At 45.7% G+C, this 14134-nt stretch overlaps 1 protein-coding gene across 1 annotated transcript in view; it reads right to left on the bottom strand.

Moving 5' to 3' along the window:
- CLDN16 (claudin 16) overlaps positions 1-14134 on the bottom strand; it is a 179061-nt gene that overhangs the window by 28538 nt on the left and 136389 nt on the right. Inside the window, exon 3 of the mRNA XM_069768042.1 lies at positions 12648-12812. Coding sequence (XP_069624143.1) covers positions 12648-12812 — 165 coding nt within the window. The remainder of the gene's footprint in view (positions 1-12647; positions 12813-14134) is intronic.

Below are 14134 nucleotides of genomic sequence, written 5' to 3'. Positions count from 1 at the left end.
AAGACCCTGCCCCACATCCCGCCCCAAAGCATACTGGAACACAGCAGAAGTCAGTTTCTGAAAACTTCATAAGGTAGTCACTTAGCAGCTCCCTTCACATCAGGTATCATATTATATCAGCATCACAGTGCCAATATAGCAATGCGTTTAGTTTATGGGGCTAAATCCTGCTGACAGGTTCTCTTTAAACAGGAGAATACTATAGACAAGTCACGTTCACAAGCTCCATAAGTACAGTATCAAGCACCACACACTTCCAGGAATAGTAGTAAAGCTCATCATTTTTCCTTATTCAACACTTACTGACACGTTTACTGACATACAGAAATGCCAAGTGCTTGTGACTAGGGTTGAGCGAAACGGGTCGTTCATTTTCAAAAGTCGCCGACTTTTGGCAAAGTCGGGTTTCATGAAACCCGATCCGACCCCTGTGCGGGGTCGGCCATGCGGTACGCGACTTTCGCGCCAAAGTCGCGTTTCAATGACGCGAAAAGCGCCATTTCTCAGACAATGAAGGTAAACGCAGAGTGTGGGCAGCGTGATGACATAGGTCCTGGTCCCCACCATCTTAGAGAAGGGCATTGCAGTGATTGGCTTGCTGTCTGCGGCGTCACAGGGGCTATAAAGGGGAGTTCCCGCCGACCGCCATGTTACTGCTGCTGATCTGAGCTTAGGGAGAGGTTGCTGCCGCTTCGTCAGAAGCAGGGATAGCGTTAGGCAGGGTCCATTAACCACCAAACCGCTTGTGCTGTAGCGATTTCCACTGCCCAACACCACCTTCGGTGTGCAGGGACAGTGGAAGCTACATTTTCTTTTTTTTTTCCCTCAGCGCTGTAGCTCATTGGGCTGCCCTAGAAGGCTCCCTGATAGCTGCATTGCTGTGTGTACGCCGCTGTGCAAACCAACTGCTTTTTTCAAAGCACAAATCCTCTTGTTCATTCCTTTCTGTCTGCACAGCTATCTTTTTGGTTTGTACACACTTTTTATTTAATTTGTGCATCAGTCCACTCCTTATTGCTGCCTGCCATACCTGGCTGAGATTACTGCAGGGAGATAGTAATTGAAGGACACTCCCTGTTTTTTTTTTTTTTTTTGTGGGAGATTAAGATTGACATTTCTGCTAGAGTGCCATCCCTGTCTGTGCCATCTCTCACTCAGTGGGCCATAGAAAGCCTATTTATTTTTTTGCTTGATTTGGGTTATAAAATCTACCTGAAAAAATCGCTACATCAATCAGTGGGAGAAAAATATTGGCCTCAGGGCTTGTGTGCCACTCTTGACTCCTGTGTGCATCATCACTCACTCAGTGGGCCATAGAAAGCCTATTTATTTTTTTGCTTGATTTTGGTTCTAAAATCTACCTGAAAAAATCACTACATCAATCAGTGGGAGAAAAATATTGGCCTCAGGGCTTGTGTGCCACTCCTGACTCCTGTGTGCATCACCACTCACTCAGTGGGCCATAGAAAGCCCTTTTTTTTTTTTTTTTTTGCTTTATTTGGGTTCTAAATTCTACCTGAAAAAATCAATAAATCAATCAGTGGGAGATTAATATTGGCCTTTGGGCTTGTGTGCCAGTCCTAAGCGTGCCATCTCTCTCTCTCAGATAGTGGGCCATAGAAAGCCTATTTATTTTTTTTTTTTTTTATTGGGTTTATAAATTTTCCCTGGAAAAAAAAAAAAAAAGTGGGAGATTAATATTGGCCTCTGGGCTTGTGTGCCAGTCCTGAGCATGCCATCTCTCTCACAAATAGTGGGCCATAGAAAGCCTATTTATTTTTTTTTTTTTGGTTTTATAAATTCTCCCTTAAAAAAAAAAGGGAGATTAATATTGGCCTTTGGGCTTGTGTGCCAGTCCTAAGCGTGCCATCTCTCTCTGTCTCTCAGATAGTGGGCCATAGAAAGCCTATTTATTATTTTTTTTATTGGGTTTATAAATTTTCCCTGGAACAAAAAAAAAAAAGTGGGAGATAAATATTGGCCTCTGGGCTTGTGTGCCACTCCTGACTCCTGTGTGCGTCATCTCTCACTCAGTGGGCCATAGAAAGCCTTTTTTTGTTTTATTTGTTTTCTAAATTCTCCCTGAAAAAATCATTTTATTCTATTATTTTTTTTTCCTAAAGTCTCCCTTAAAAAAAAAAAAAATCAAATCAGTGGGAGATTAATATTTACATTTGTGCTTCAGTGACAGTCCTGCGTGTGTGGCATCTCTCTCATTTGTTGCCACCAACAACAGAGTGTGTAACATTGAGACCACAACGAAAATCAGGCACACTCACCTGTAAAGGGGTAGCTAAATCATACTGAAGTTATAGCTCACCGTGTAATTGGTGTGACAGCAACAAATACCGTTAGTTTGTATACGTTTTTAAAACAATGAGGAAGTATGGTGGAAGAGGTCGTGGCCGGGGGCGTTCATTGTCAGCTGGTAATGAGGGTAGTAGTAGTGGTGGAGCATCAGCTGGTCGTGGGAAAAAAAATATTGCACCTAAGTCTGGAGCTGTGGAGCCAGGTTCGTCGTCTGGCTACACAAGGCCGCGAACGCTCCCTTTTCTGGGAGTAGGAAAACCGCTTTTAAAGCCGGAGCAGCAAGAGCAAGTTTTGGCTTATCTTGCTGACTCAGCCTCTAGCTCTTTTGCCTCCTCTCGTGAAACTGGTAAATGTCAAAGCAGCGCGTCGTTAGTGGATGTTCACGGTCAGGGACAAGTCGCTTCCTTGTCCTCTTCAGCAAAAACAACAACAGAGAAGAATGCAGCAGGCGACACAACGGGTTACTCCATGGAGCTCTTTACACATACCGTCCCTGGCTTAGAAAGTGAAGCAGTTAACAGTCCATGCCCATTACAAGTTGAATCTGACATGGAGTGCACTGATGCACAGCCACAGCCAGACTACTATGCTGGTCCTTTGACTCAGACCACAACATTGCCCTCGCAAGGTGCTGATCAAGAATCAGACCCTGATGAGACTATGTTGCCCCATCACGAACGCTATACCACCGACCGACATGGTGACACAGACGAAGTTGCACACGAGCTACAAGAAGAGGTAATAGATGACCCAGTTCTTGACCCCGATTGGCAGCCATTGGGGGAACAGGGTGCAGGCGGCAGCAGTTCTGAAGCGGAGGAGGAGGGGCCGCAGCAGGCATCAACATCGCAACAGGTTCCATCTGCCAGGCCCGTATCTTGCCCAAAACGCGTGGCAAAGCCAAAACCTGTTGGAGGACAGCGTGGCCATCCGGTTAAAGCTCAGTCTGCAATGCCTGAAAAGGTATCCGATGCAAGAAAGAGTGCAGTCTGGCATTTTTTTAAACAACATCCAATTGATCAGCGCAAAGTCATCTGTCAAAAATGTTCAACTACCTTAAGCAGAGGACAGAATCTGAAAAGTCTCAATACAAGTTGCATGCATAGACATTTAACCACCATGCATTTGCAAGCCTGGACTAACTACCAAACGTCCCTTAAGGTTGTAGCACCCTCGGCCAATGAAGCTAGTCAGCAACGCAACATCCCTTCCGGCAGTGTAGGGCCACCATTTTCCGCACAACCTGCAGTATCTGTGCAGGTTTCTTTGCCAGGCCAAAGCAGTCAGGGTCAGGGAATCACCAGTTTCGTAGTAGGAAACACTGCATCTAGGGCACCGGTGGCAACAATACCATCTCCCACCGTCTCTCAGTCTGCCATGTCCACCGGCACCCCCGCTAGTTCCACGATCTCCAGCTCTCCAGTCCAGCTCACCCTACATGAGACTATGGTTAGAAAAAGGAAGTACTTAGCCTCGCATCCACGTACACAGGGTTTGAACGCACACATAGCTAGACTAATCTCGTTAGAGATGATGCCCTACCGGTTAGTTGAAAGTGAAGCTTTCAAAGCCCTGATGGACTACGCTGTACCACGCTACGAGCTACCCAGTCGACACTTTTTTTCCAGAAAAGCCATCCCAGCCCTCCGCCAGCATGTTAAAGAGCGCATCGTCCATGCACTCAGGCAATTTGTGAGCACAAAGGTGCACCTGACAACAGATGCATGGACCAGTAGGCATGGCCAGGGACGTTACGTGTCCATCACGGCACACTGGGTAAATGTGGTGGATGCAGGGTCCACAGGGGACAGCAAGTTTGGGACAGTTCTGCCTAGCCCACGGTCTAGGAAACAATTGGCTGTAGCCGTTCGCACCCCCTCCTCCTCCTCTTCGTCCTCCTGCAGAAGCGAGAGCTCGTCCACAGACCGCAGTCGCACAACCACTCCATCCGCAGCTGCCACTGTTGCACACCAGGTCTCCCATTATGGGGCAGCTACTGGCAAACGTCAGCAGGCTGTATTGGCTATGAAGTGTTTGGGCGACAACAGACACACCGCGGAAGTTCTGTCCGAGTTCTTGCAGAAAGAAACGCAGTCGTGGCTGGGCACTGTAGATCTTGAGGCAGGCAAGGTAGTGAGTGATAACGGAAGGAATTTCATGGCTGCCATCTCCCTTTCCCAACTGAAACACATTCCTTGCCTGGCTCACACCTTAAACCTGGTGGTGCAGTGCTTCCTGAAAAGTTATCCGGGGTTATCCGACCTGCTCCTCAAAGTGCGTGGACTTTGCTCACATATCCGCCGTTCGCCCGTACACTCCAGCCGTATGCAGACCTATCAGCGTTCTTTGAACCTTCCCCAGCATCGCCTAATCATAGATGTTGCAACAAGGTGGAACTCAACATTGCACATGCTTCAGAGACTGTGTGAACAGAGGCGGGCTGTTATGTTTTTGTGGGAGGATACACATACACGGGCAGGCAGTAGGATGGCAGACATGGAGTTGTCAGGTGTGCAGTGGTCGAAGATTCAAGACATGTGTCAAGTCCTTCAGTGTTTTGAGGAATGCACACGGCTGGTTAGTGCAGACAACGCCATAATAAGCATGAGCATCCCCCTAATGCGTCTGCTGATGCAAAGTTTGACGCACATAAAGGATCAGGCGTCTGCAGCTGAGGAAGAGGAAAGCCTTGATGACAGTCAGCCATTGTCTGGCCAGGGCAGTGTACAGGACGAGGTAGCGGGCGAAGAGGAGGAGGAGGACGAGGAGGATGATGGGGATGATTATATTTTTAATGAGGAAGCTTTTCCGGGGCCACTGGAAATTGGTGGCGCGGCAAGGCCGGGTTCTGGTTTTTTGAGGGACACAAGTGACGTGGATTTGCCTGAAACTGCCCCTCAACCAAGCACAACCGCAGATTTGAGAACTGGAACTTTGGCCCACATGGCGGATTATGCCTTACGTATCCTCAAAAGGGACACACGCATAACTAAAATGATGAATGATGACGATTACTGGTTGGCCTGCCTCCTTGATCCTCGCTATAAAGGCAAATTGCAAAATATAATGCCACATGAGAACTTGGAACTAATATTAGCAACCAAACAATCAACTCTTGTTGACCGTTTGCTTCTGGCATTCCCTGCACACAGCGCCCGTGATCGTTCTCACACGAGCTGCAGGGGCCAGCAGACCAGAGGAGTTAGAGGGGCAGAAATCAGAAGTGGCGTTGGCCAGAAGGGTTTTCTGACCAGGTTGTGGAGTGATTTTGCTATGACCGCAGACAGGACAGGTACTGCACCATCAATTCAAAGTGACAGGAGACAACATTTGTCCAGTATGGTTACAAACTATTTTTCATCCCTTATCGATGTTCTCCCTCAACCGTCATTCCCATTTGATTACTGGGCATCAAAATTAGACACCTGGCCAGAATTGGCAGAATATGCATTGCAGGAGCTTGCTTGCCCGGCAGCTAGTGTCCTATCAGAAAGAGTATTCAGTGCTGCAGGTTCAATACTAACAGAAAAAAGGACTCGTCTGGCTACCCAAAATGTAGATGATCTAACCTTCATTAAAATGAACCACAACTGGATTTCGAAATCTTTTGCCCCACCTTGCCCGGCTGACACCTAGCTTTCCTATGAAAAGGTCTTGCCTGTGGACTATTCTGAATGCCTTTTCCAATCTCGTAATTTTCTGCACCTGATTGTCCAGCATACGACATGTTTACACCTCACTAAATGGCTAAACTCCCCACACGGGGCCGTGGTATCGACACTTGGCGACAGCACCCGTGAGAGTGCAGTTTGTCTGAAGAGGTGGGTGAGCCCGCTTTTGGTCGACGGCACTGCCACTGGGTCCCTCCTAGTACAATAAAGTGTCTCTGGCGGTGGTGGTGCGCACCCAACGTCAGACACACCGTTGTAATATGAGGGGCCCTGGGCCTGTACCGCCGGCCACAAGACAGTTTCCCCCCACCCCAGCTCAAACAGTGCTCTACCACTTGCAAAATTATCTCACAGCTCCACCAATGTTTAGTCTATGCGCTGACATCCTTCAATGCCTGCCACTGACAATACCATTGTATTGACATTTTTGTTATGTTAGGCCTTCGATGCCTGTCTGTGGTCACTCCTTCCACTAGGCCTCCACTGACCACACCACTGCTGCCCGTGTACCCCTGTAACCAATTTAAAATTGCCTACAGCCATGTGTTATTATTTTAGGCCTTCGATGCCTTTCTGCGGTGACTCCTTCCACTAGGCCTCCACTGACCACACCACTGCTGCCCGTGTACCCCTGGAACCAATTTAAAATTGCCTACAGCCATGTGTTATTATTTTAGGCCTTCGATGCCTGTCTGCGGTCACTCCTTCCACTAGGCCTCCACTGACCACACCACTGCTGCCCGTGTACCCCTGGAACCAATTTAAAATTGCCTACAGCCATGTGTTATTATTTTAGGCCTTCGATGCCTGTCTGCGGTCACTCCTTCCACTAGGCCTCCACTGACCACACCACTGCTGCCCGTGTACCCCTGGAACCAATTTAAAATTGCCTACAGCCATGTGTTATTATTTTAGGCCTTCGATGCCTGTCTGCGGTCACTCCTTCCACTAGGCCTCCACTGACCACACCACTGCTGCCCGTGTACCCCTGGAACCAATTTAAAATTGCCTACAGCCATGTGTTATTATTTTAGGCCTTCGATGCCTGTCTGCGGTCACTCCTTCCACTAGGCCTCCACTGACCACACCACTGCTGCCCGTGTACCCCTGGAACCAATTTAAAATTGCCTACAGCCAGCCCAATTTTTTTTATTTTAGGCCTTCGATGCCTGTCTGTGGTCCATTCTTTCTACTACTACTACACTGACCAGGGCACTGCTGCCCGTGTACCCCTGGAACCAATTTAAAATTGCCTACAGCCATGTGTTATTATTTTAGGCCTTCGATGCCTGTCTGTGGTCACTCCTTCCACTAGGCCTCCACTGACCACACCACTGCTGCCCGTGTACCCCTGGAACCAATTTAAAATTGCCTACAGCCATGTGTTATTATTTTAGGCCTTCGATGCCTGTCTGCGGTGACTCCTTCCACTAGGCCTCCACTGACCACACCACTGCTGCCCGTGTACACCTGGAACCAATTTAAAATTGCCTACAGCCATGTGTTATTATTTTAGGCCTTCGATGCCTGTCTGCGGTCACTCCTTCCACTAGGCCTCCACTGACCACACCACTGCTGCCTGTGTACCCCTGGAACCAACATCAGAAAATATAAAAATAAGTATTTTGCTTATAAAAAAGAAAATACTGGAGAGATATCAAATGCAGACATTTTAACATTAAAAACAAACACATACAACAAAAATCTGGTACAGTACTAAAAATGGCCACCAGCTACAATAACTTTCTCCTGCAAGTAGTTAACTGAAAGGTTTTTTCAATTTTAAACACAGATATGGCATCCACCGAGTGTTGTCCTGTCGCGTCTTCTTTATATTATTGCCAAGAAGATGCAAAACAATGAAAATAATAAAATCATTATTTACCAAAAAAATAGAGTAAGTCAAAACCACATTGCAAATAAACATTCATTACAAATAAAGAAGCAGGGCGCGTCCGAGGGTGAGTATATACCTAATAAGAATATAATCACCCTCGGACGCACCTTACTTCTTTCCGACAGCCTTCCTTCCTAAGAATCAGCCCTTCCGTGGTGTAGAGAGAGGGTTTGTTACACTCCAAGGTGTTCCCCAGGTTGCCTTTCCTGAGCTTCGCTCTTCCGGCTCTCATTTAGTAGTTGTTGGAAACTACGCTGCATTGGGCCTACAAATTGGGTATGGGGTGTAGAGAGATGGTGTGTTCCACTCCAAGGTGTTCCCCAGGTTGCCTTTCCTGAGCTTCGATCTTCCGGCTCTCGTTTAGTAGTTGTTGGAAATTACGCTGCATTAGGCCTACAAATTGGGTATGGGGTGTAGAGAGATGGTGTGTTCCACTCCAAGGTGTTCCCCAGGTTTCCTCGCTAATGCTTCGATCATCATGCTCTCGTTTAGTAGTTGTTGGAAACTACGCTGCATTAGGCCTACAAATTGGGTATGGGGTGTAGAGAGATGGTGTGTTCCACTCCAAGGTGTTCCCCAGGTTTCCTCTCCATTGCTTCGATCTTCATGCTCTCGTTTAGTAGTTGTTGGAAACTACGCTGCATTAGGCCTACAAATTGGGTATGGGGTGTAGAGAGATGGTGTGTTACACTCCAAGGTGTTCCCCAGGTTTCCTCTCCATTGCTTCGATCTTCCGGCTCTCGTTTAGTAGTTGTTGGAAACTACGCTGCATTAGGCCTACAAATTGGGTATGGGGTGTAGAGAGATGGTGTGTTACACTCCAAGGTGTTCCCCAGGTTTCCTCTCCATTGCTTCGATCTTCCGGCTCTCGTTTAGTAGTTGTTGGAAACTACGCTGCATTAGGCCTACAAATTGGGTATGGGGTGTAGAGAGATGGTGTGTTCCACTCCAAGGTGTTCCCCAGGTTGCCTTTCCTGAGCTTCGATCTTCCGGCTCTCGTTTAGTAGTTGTTGGAAACTACGCTGCATTAGGCCTACAAATTGGGTATGGGGTGTAGAGAGATGGTGTGTTCCACTGTAGAGAGATGGTGTGTTCCACTCCAAGGTGTTCCCCAGGTTTCCTCGCCAATGCTTCGATCATCATGCTCTCGTTTAGTAGTTGTTGGAAACTACGCTGCATTAGACCTACAAATTGGGTATGGGGTGTAGAGAGATGGTGTGTTCCACTCCAAGGTGTTCTCCAGGTTGCCTTTCCTGAACTTCTATTTTCAGGCTCTCATTAAATTGTGGTTAAACGGAACAACTGCATTTGGCGTACTAGTTGGTTTGGGGCCTACTATCGGTGTCTGCCGCTCCTTGCTGTTCTCCTGGTTTCCTGTCCTGAAATTCCGTTTTCAGGCGCTCGTTAAGTAGTTGTTAATGTTAGACTGCATTTGGCCTACTAGTTGGGTTGGGGCCTACTATCGGTGTCTGCCACTCCTTGCTGTTCTCCTCCACTGAACAAAGCTGTGCCGCCTGTTTACTACTGTTGCCAATTTTGAACTGCATTTCGACTACTTACTGATTTGGGCCTACTCTCTGTGTCAGCCTCTCATTCCAGTTGTCCTCCACTGCAATGCCCCCTGATTAGTCCTGTGTTACCAATTTTGAACTGCATTTAGCCCACTTTATTCTTTGGGCCTATATCTGTGTTTCCTCCTCATCCTGCCCATTGCCCAGCCAGTGATAGATGAGTCTGCTGGTACATTGACCCATAACGCAACATTTCCCGTGCACGCTACACTGCAAGATTGTGACCCTGCTGAAAGTCAGGTCCCCCTTCCCGCATACCATACCACCTTACACGGGGACAAACAGGAAGGTGCAGATGAAAGTGCAGGTTCCTTCATCAGGTGGGGGGAGGAATACTAGTTGGCGACGTCACTGGCACAGGTCCTCTCATGGTACGCAAAAGTGTTGCTGCCGGTGGGAGGCGCCCCCGCCGTGCAAACACACCGCTGTACTTTGAGGGGCCCTGTGCCAGTGCCAATGCCAACGAGTGGGCCCCCCTGCTTGCTCAGGTTCACAGCACTTGCAAAGTTGAAATACTTACCTCTCCCTGCTCCACTGCCGTGACGTGGTCCAGATTTCCTGGGCCCACTAATTACTTGAACCAGCCCTACCCACTACAACTTTAGCCAAATGACCCCCAATTTCAAATGCCTTCCAATTATTATAAGGTAAATTACGCTTGACAAGCTTCATTAAGAAGAATGGATGGTTTTGACATTAAAATGGGCACTCTAGGTGTTTTCCTGGCCCCCACTCACTGCCGACTATGCTGCCCCATTGACTTGCATTGGGTTTCGTGTTTCGGTCGATCCCGACTTTACGTCATAATCGGCCGATTTCACTCGACCCGACTTTTGAGATAGTCGGGTTTCGCGAAACCCGGCTCGACTCTAAAAAGGTCAAGGTCGCTCAACTCTACTTGTGACATCTCTTCGGAATCCAGAATCCAAAACACTGAGTTAGGGAAATTTGGAAGGATCTGATGTGACAACACATGAAATAAGAGAAATCTTTGCTTTGAAATCAGTTGACCAGAAATGGGAATGGCAATTCCAGAAACATTTTGGAAAACCAAGGTATTAGTAAAAGTATGCATCTGTGGCTGTATTAATACATGGCAGAACCAAGAAAAGTAAAGCAAAACTTCTTTAATATCAATGTTAGAAAAACCCTTGAATTATGTTGTGTGAAGTCGTTTCTTATTACACCTTGTTTTATTACCAGACATGAAAAGGTTCGGTGCACTTTATATTCCTCATAATAGTAGGAGAATAATCTGAGCAATTATTTTCATAATAGAAGACTCTTTACTTAATGAGAAAAATCAGAGAGGAAATGGAATTATAGCAAATAAAGACTTAATATTGGTCTGTAATTAAATGTACATGATAATTATCATAAAGGGTTCTCCCATAGCTCCTTAGGGCTGCCACTACATATAAATCCTGCTCAATACTGATGTGTTAAGGAGGAGGATTAGCAGAACTGTACTGATTGGTGGGATTTCCCTGGGAGTTGAAACATCCAAGTTTTGGATTGCATAAGTTGCTCTTTCAGTCATGGAAGTGGTGCAACAAGGTTTCAGTCAACGTTCTGTACATAGTGAGCGGTGACTGTTACTGATCTCTGGGTGTAATGCAAATGTTGAGATACAACTCACAGAGAACGCGAGTCAGAAACAGTCAGCAACTGGTATAATTCAGTTTACATGCAATAGTAATTTACAGTAATTCTTAACAATTAGGGATAATAACAAAGAACATTAAACCTGAATGAAATAATGATAAGATTGAAATAGCAATGCAAGCTCTTCTCTATATAATGCTAATGTCCCTTCTAATGAGGTGGTACTCTGATTCACGGGGTTTATCATGTAAGTTCTTCTTGTAGGTCTGGCCCTAGTAGGAGCCACCGGGATTTCCCGCTTCGCTACATGTCATTCTGATGTACTCTATCAATACGATAAGCCTCTCTCGCATGAACCTGCTTCCTCCAAACCTGTTGTCCTAGCCCTGACTCTTCCCGTTACCATTTATGAGAATTAGAAGTGACGGCCCTGCTCTCATGCGATCTTCCTCTGCAACTGCAGGTGTATATCTGTAGTCATTGCTTTCTTGCAGATCCTCACGGCTTGACCGTCGTCGGCAGTCTTAGGCCTAGAGCGGAAAGGACTGTGGCTCAACTCCCGATGAGTGATGTCTGGTCTCTGGGCCTTGACCGGCATAAAGCGCAGATCCTGACCTTGACTGGCGTAGCTGAGTTTTTTTAGCTGTAGTCTGGACCCTTTCAGACAGTGACCAGCAACTTAGCGACATGGACTTCCTGCTGAGGTATGTGTTGCTGGCATCTCCGCCACCTTTGGACTGCGTCTACTTTGCTCTCCTTCCTGGCGCCAAATATGCCTGTCATTTGGTGTGCAAGCCTTTTATATTCAGGAACTGTGGGGTTCTGGTCACTTAGCAAGGTCCAGCACCTGAAATTGCTCCCCTTCAGGTGCAAATCAGTTCCTTCTCACTCTGCCTGCCCAGCAAATGGCAGTCTTTTTCCATTAATGTGAACTTATGAAAGGGATATTCAGGGATATTTCTGCTTCCCCTTACATGAGCACTGACTTCCATGAGCCGGCGCTAATTCTGAGCTGTTGTCGGTCAGGGTCGGTGGAACAGTTCCTGCTAATGCTTTCTATACACAGAACGATAACTGAAACAATGCCAGCGTGACCCCCGTGACTGAAACCCAAACATTACAAGAAAAATTTAATTTCTTCCCTTCCGGCAGGGGGCAAAAAATGCTGGCGCCAGGCAGGTTCAGAATGCTATTATCCTGCAGATTAACCCCATATCTGCAGGTTGGTTTTTCACATGAAACATTCCCCTTAAGCATTCCAAATTTTTGTTCTCCAATGGTCCAACCTTCTGGTATGATTCAAGCTCCTACATGCTTGACAGTATGTTATGCACAGGTCTAATTCTATTTCATTAATACCATGCTAGCGTGGTACATTTGCCAATCACGTGCACCATCCCACATGCAGGAACTCTGCAAGATGCCAAAAGGCAGTGGTACTAGCCAGCGTATAAAATCATCACACCATATCAAAAGTTGTAGGTATGCATTAATAATAAGTTTTTAATGAGAAATGCACTGCAGCAGCATACATGTATCTGACACACTGATATTGTGATTTCCTTTAGTGTGCTCTAATTATCACAGCCTTACCTCCAATAATGAGGGTAAATCCAGCCACATAGCAGATTTTTAACTTGATGTGTGATTCATCTGTAAGGAATTTGACACAATCAAGCCCCAGGAGAAGGAAAATGAAGCCAAACCCTGCCAGAATATCGGCTGTTATCATAAGACCACGTGTCGCAACTAATTTCACTGGAAGACAAAGAAAAATATGATAACGTTTGTATGAATTCTATACTACAGGTTTACTTTAAATAATAATAATAATATGGTAATAATCATTTTATTTCTATAGTGCCAACATATTCTGCAGCACTTTACATTTTAGAGGGGACTTGTACAGACAATAGATATTACAGCGTAACAATAAACACATGGATCAAAACAGATACCAAGAGGAAAGAGGGCCCTGCTCGCAAGCTTACAATCGATGAGGAATATTTATTCCAGGTAAGAGGATAACATAATGTAATGAATAGGTCATGTCTGACACTATGATCATTGTTCCTAAAAAGTGCATCTGCTGCAATTTACACTTCCCTGTTGATGTATTGCACTTTAGAAAATTACAGTAAATTTGAAGTGCGCTCACAGACTGATGCTCAGAGGAACAGGCTGGATCTGGGCCAACGGTGCTGGATGTAAGGAAAAGATAACAGTTTATACCTTGTAGTTTGGGAGTTTCAATGCTTTATAGAATTATATGAGGGATCCAAGGCTCACATAAAGTTTTTTAAGACAGCACTGGCAATGATAGTAAAAGCAAACAAGGTCACGGGATCATAGGATGAAACACTTAGACACTTCATTCATTTGAAACGACAAGTTTTTAGTTGTAAAATATCATCTTCGGGTTCCAGCCTTGTAAATGACTAGTTCTTCAATAAGTAAAAATATAAAAAATATAAAGGACCTTTGAATAATTCAGTTTGCATAAGTAAATGTGACATTCTGTATTAATGTATTAAAGCAAAGAGTAAAAAATAAATCATATGATCATTTCAGGTGACCTTATTAGTGTTGCGTATCACCACCAGGGATATGAATTCATGTGACGGACATTTGGGCTATTACTTATTAACCCACTAATCGAAACACTTAATATGTTTATGAAAGGCAACCTGCCAGATAATTCATGCTGCCCAAACCACAGGCTGCATAGATCAGAGACCAGACCCATAAATTATAAATATCTACAGTATGTTTTATTCTTAAATGCTGCAGTGTGTTAGAGAAAACATAGTTTAGAGCCGAAGTCAGGAACAAGGTGAGTAATGCTGGCCATACACATCGGCCAATTAATCTTTTTACTGAACACTATATCTCCATACACAGGAACACTTAGATCAGGGGAGAACTCCTGTGTTGTCTAAGAGAGAGTCGGTACCAGATTCCTCTGGGGTGGGATTGTTTTAATAGGCTAGATCGAGTCAGAAGGCCGCATTTCATGTTAGATGGTCCACGTATCCTACAGAAATTGGCAGATTTGGATAAATTTATCTAATGCGTATAGT

The sequence above is a fragment of the Ranitomeya imitator genome, chromosome 5 (assembly GCF_032444005.1).
Source record: "Ranitomeya imitator isolate aRanImi1 chromosome 5, aRanImi1.pri, whole genome shotgun sequence".
In the NCBI taxonomy this organism is placed as follows: Eukaryota; Metazoa; Chordata; class Amphibia; order Anura; family Dendrobatidae; genus Ranitomeya; species Ranitomeya imitator.
The sequence above is the reverse complement of the archived record's forward strand: the minus strand, read 5'-3'. Positions and strand labels throughout refer to the sequence as shown.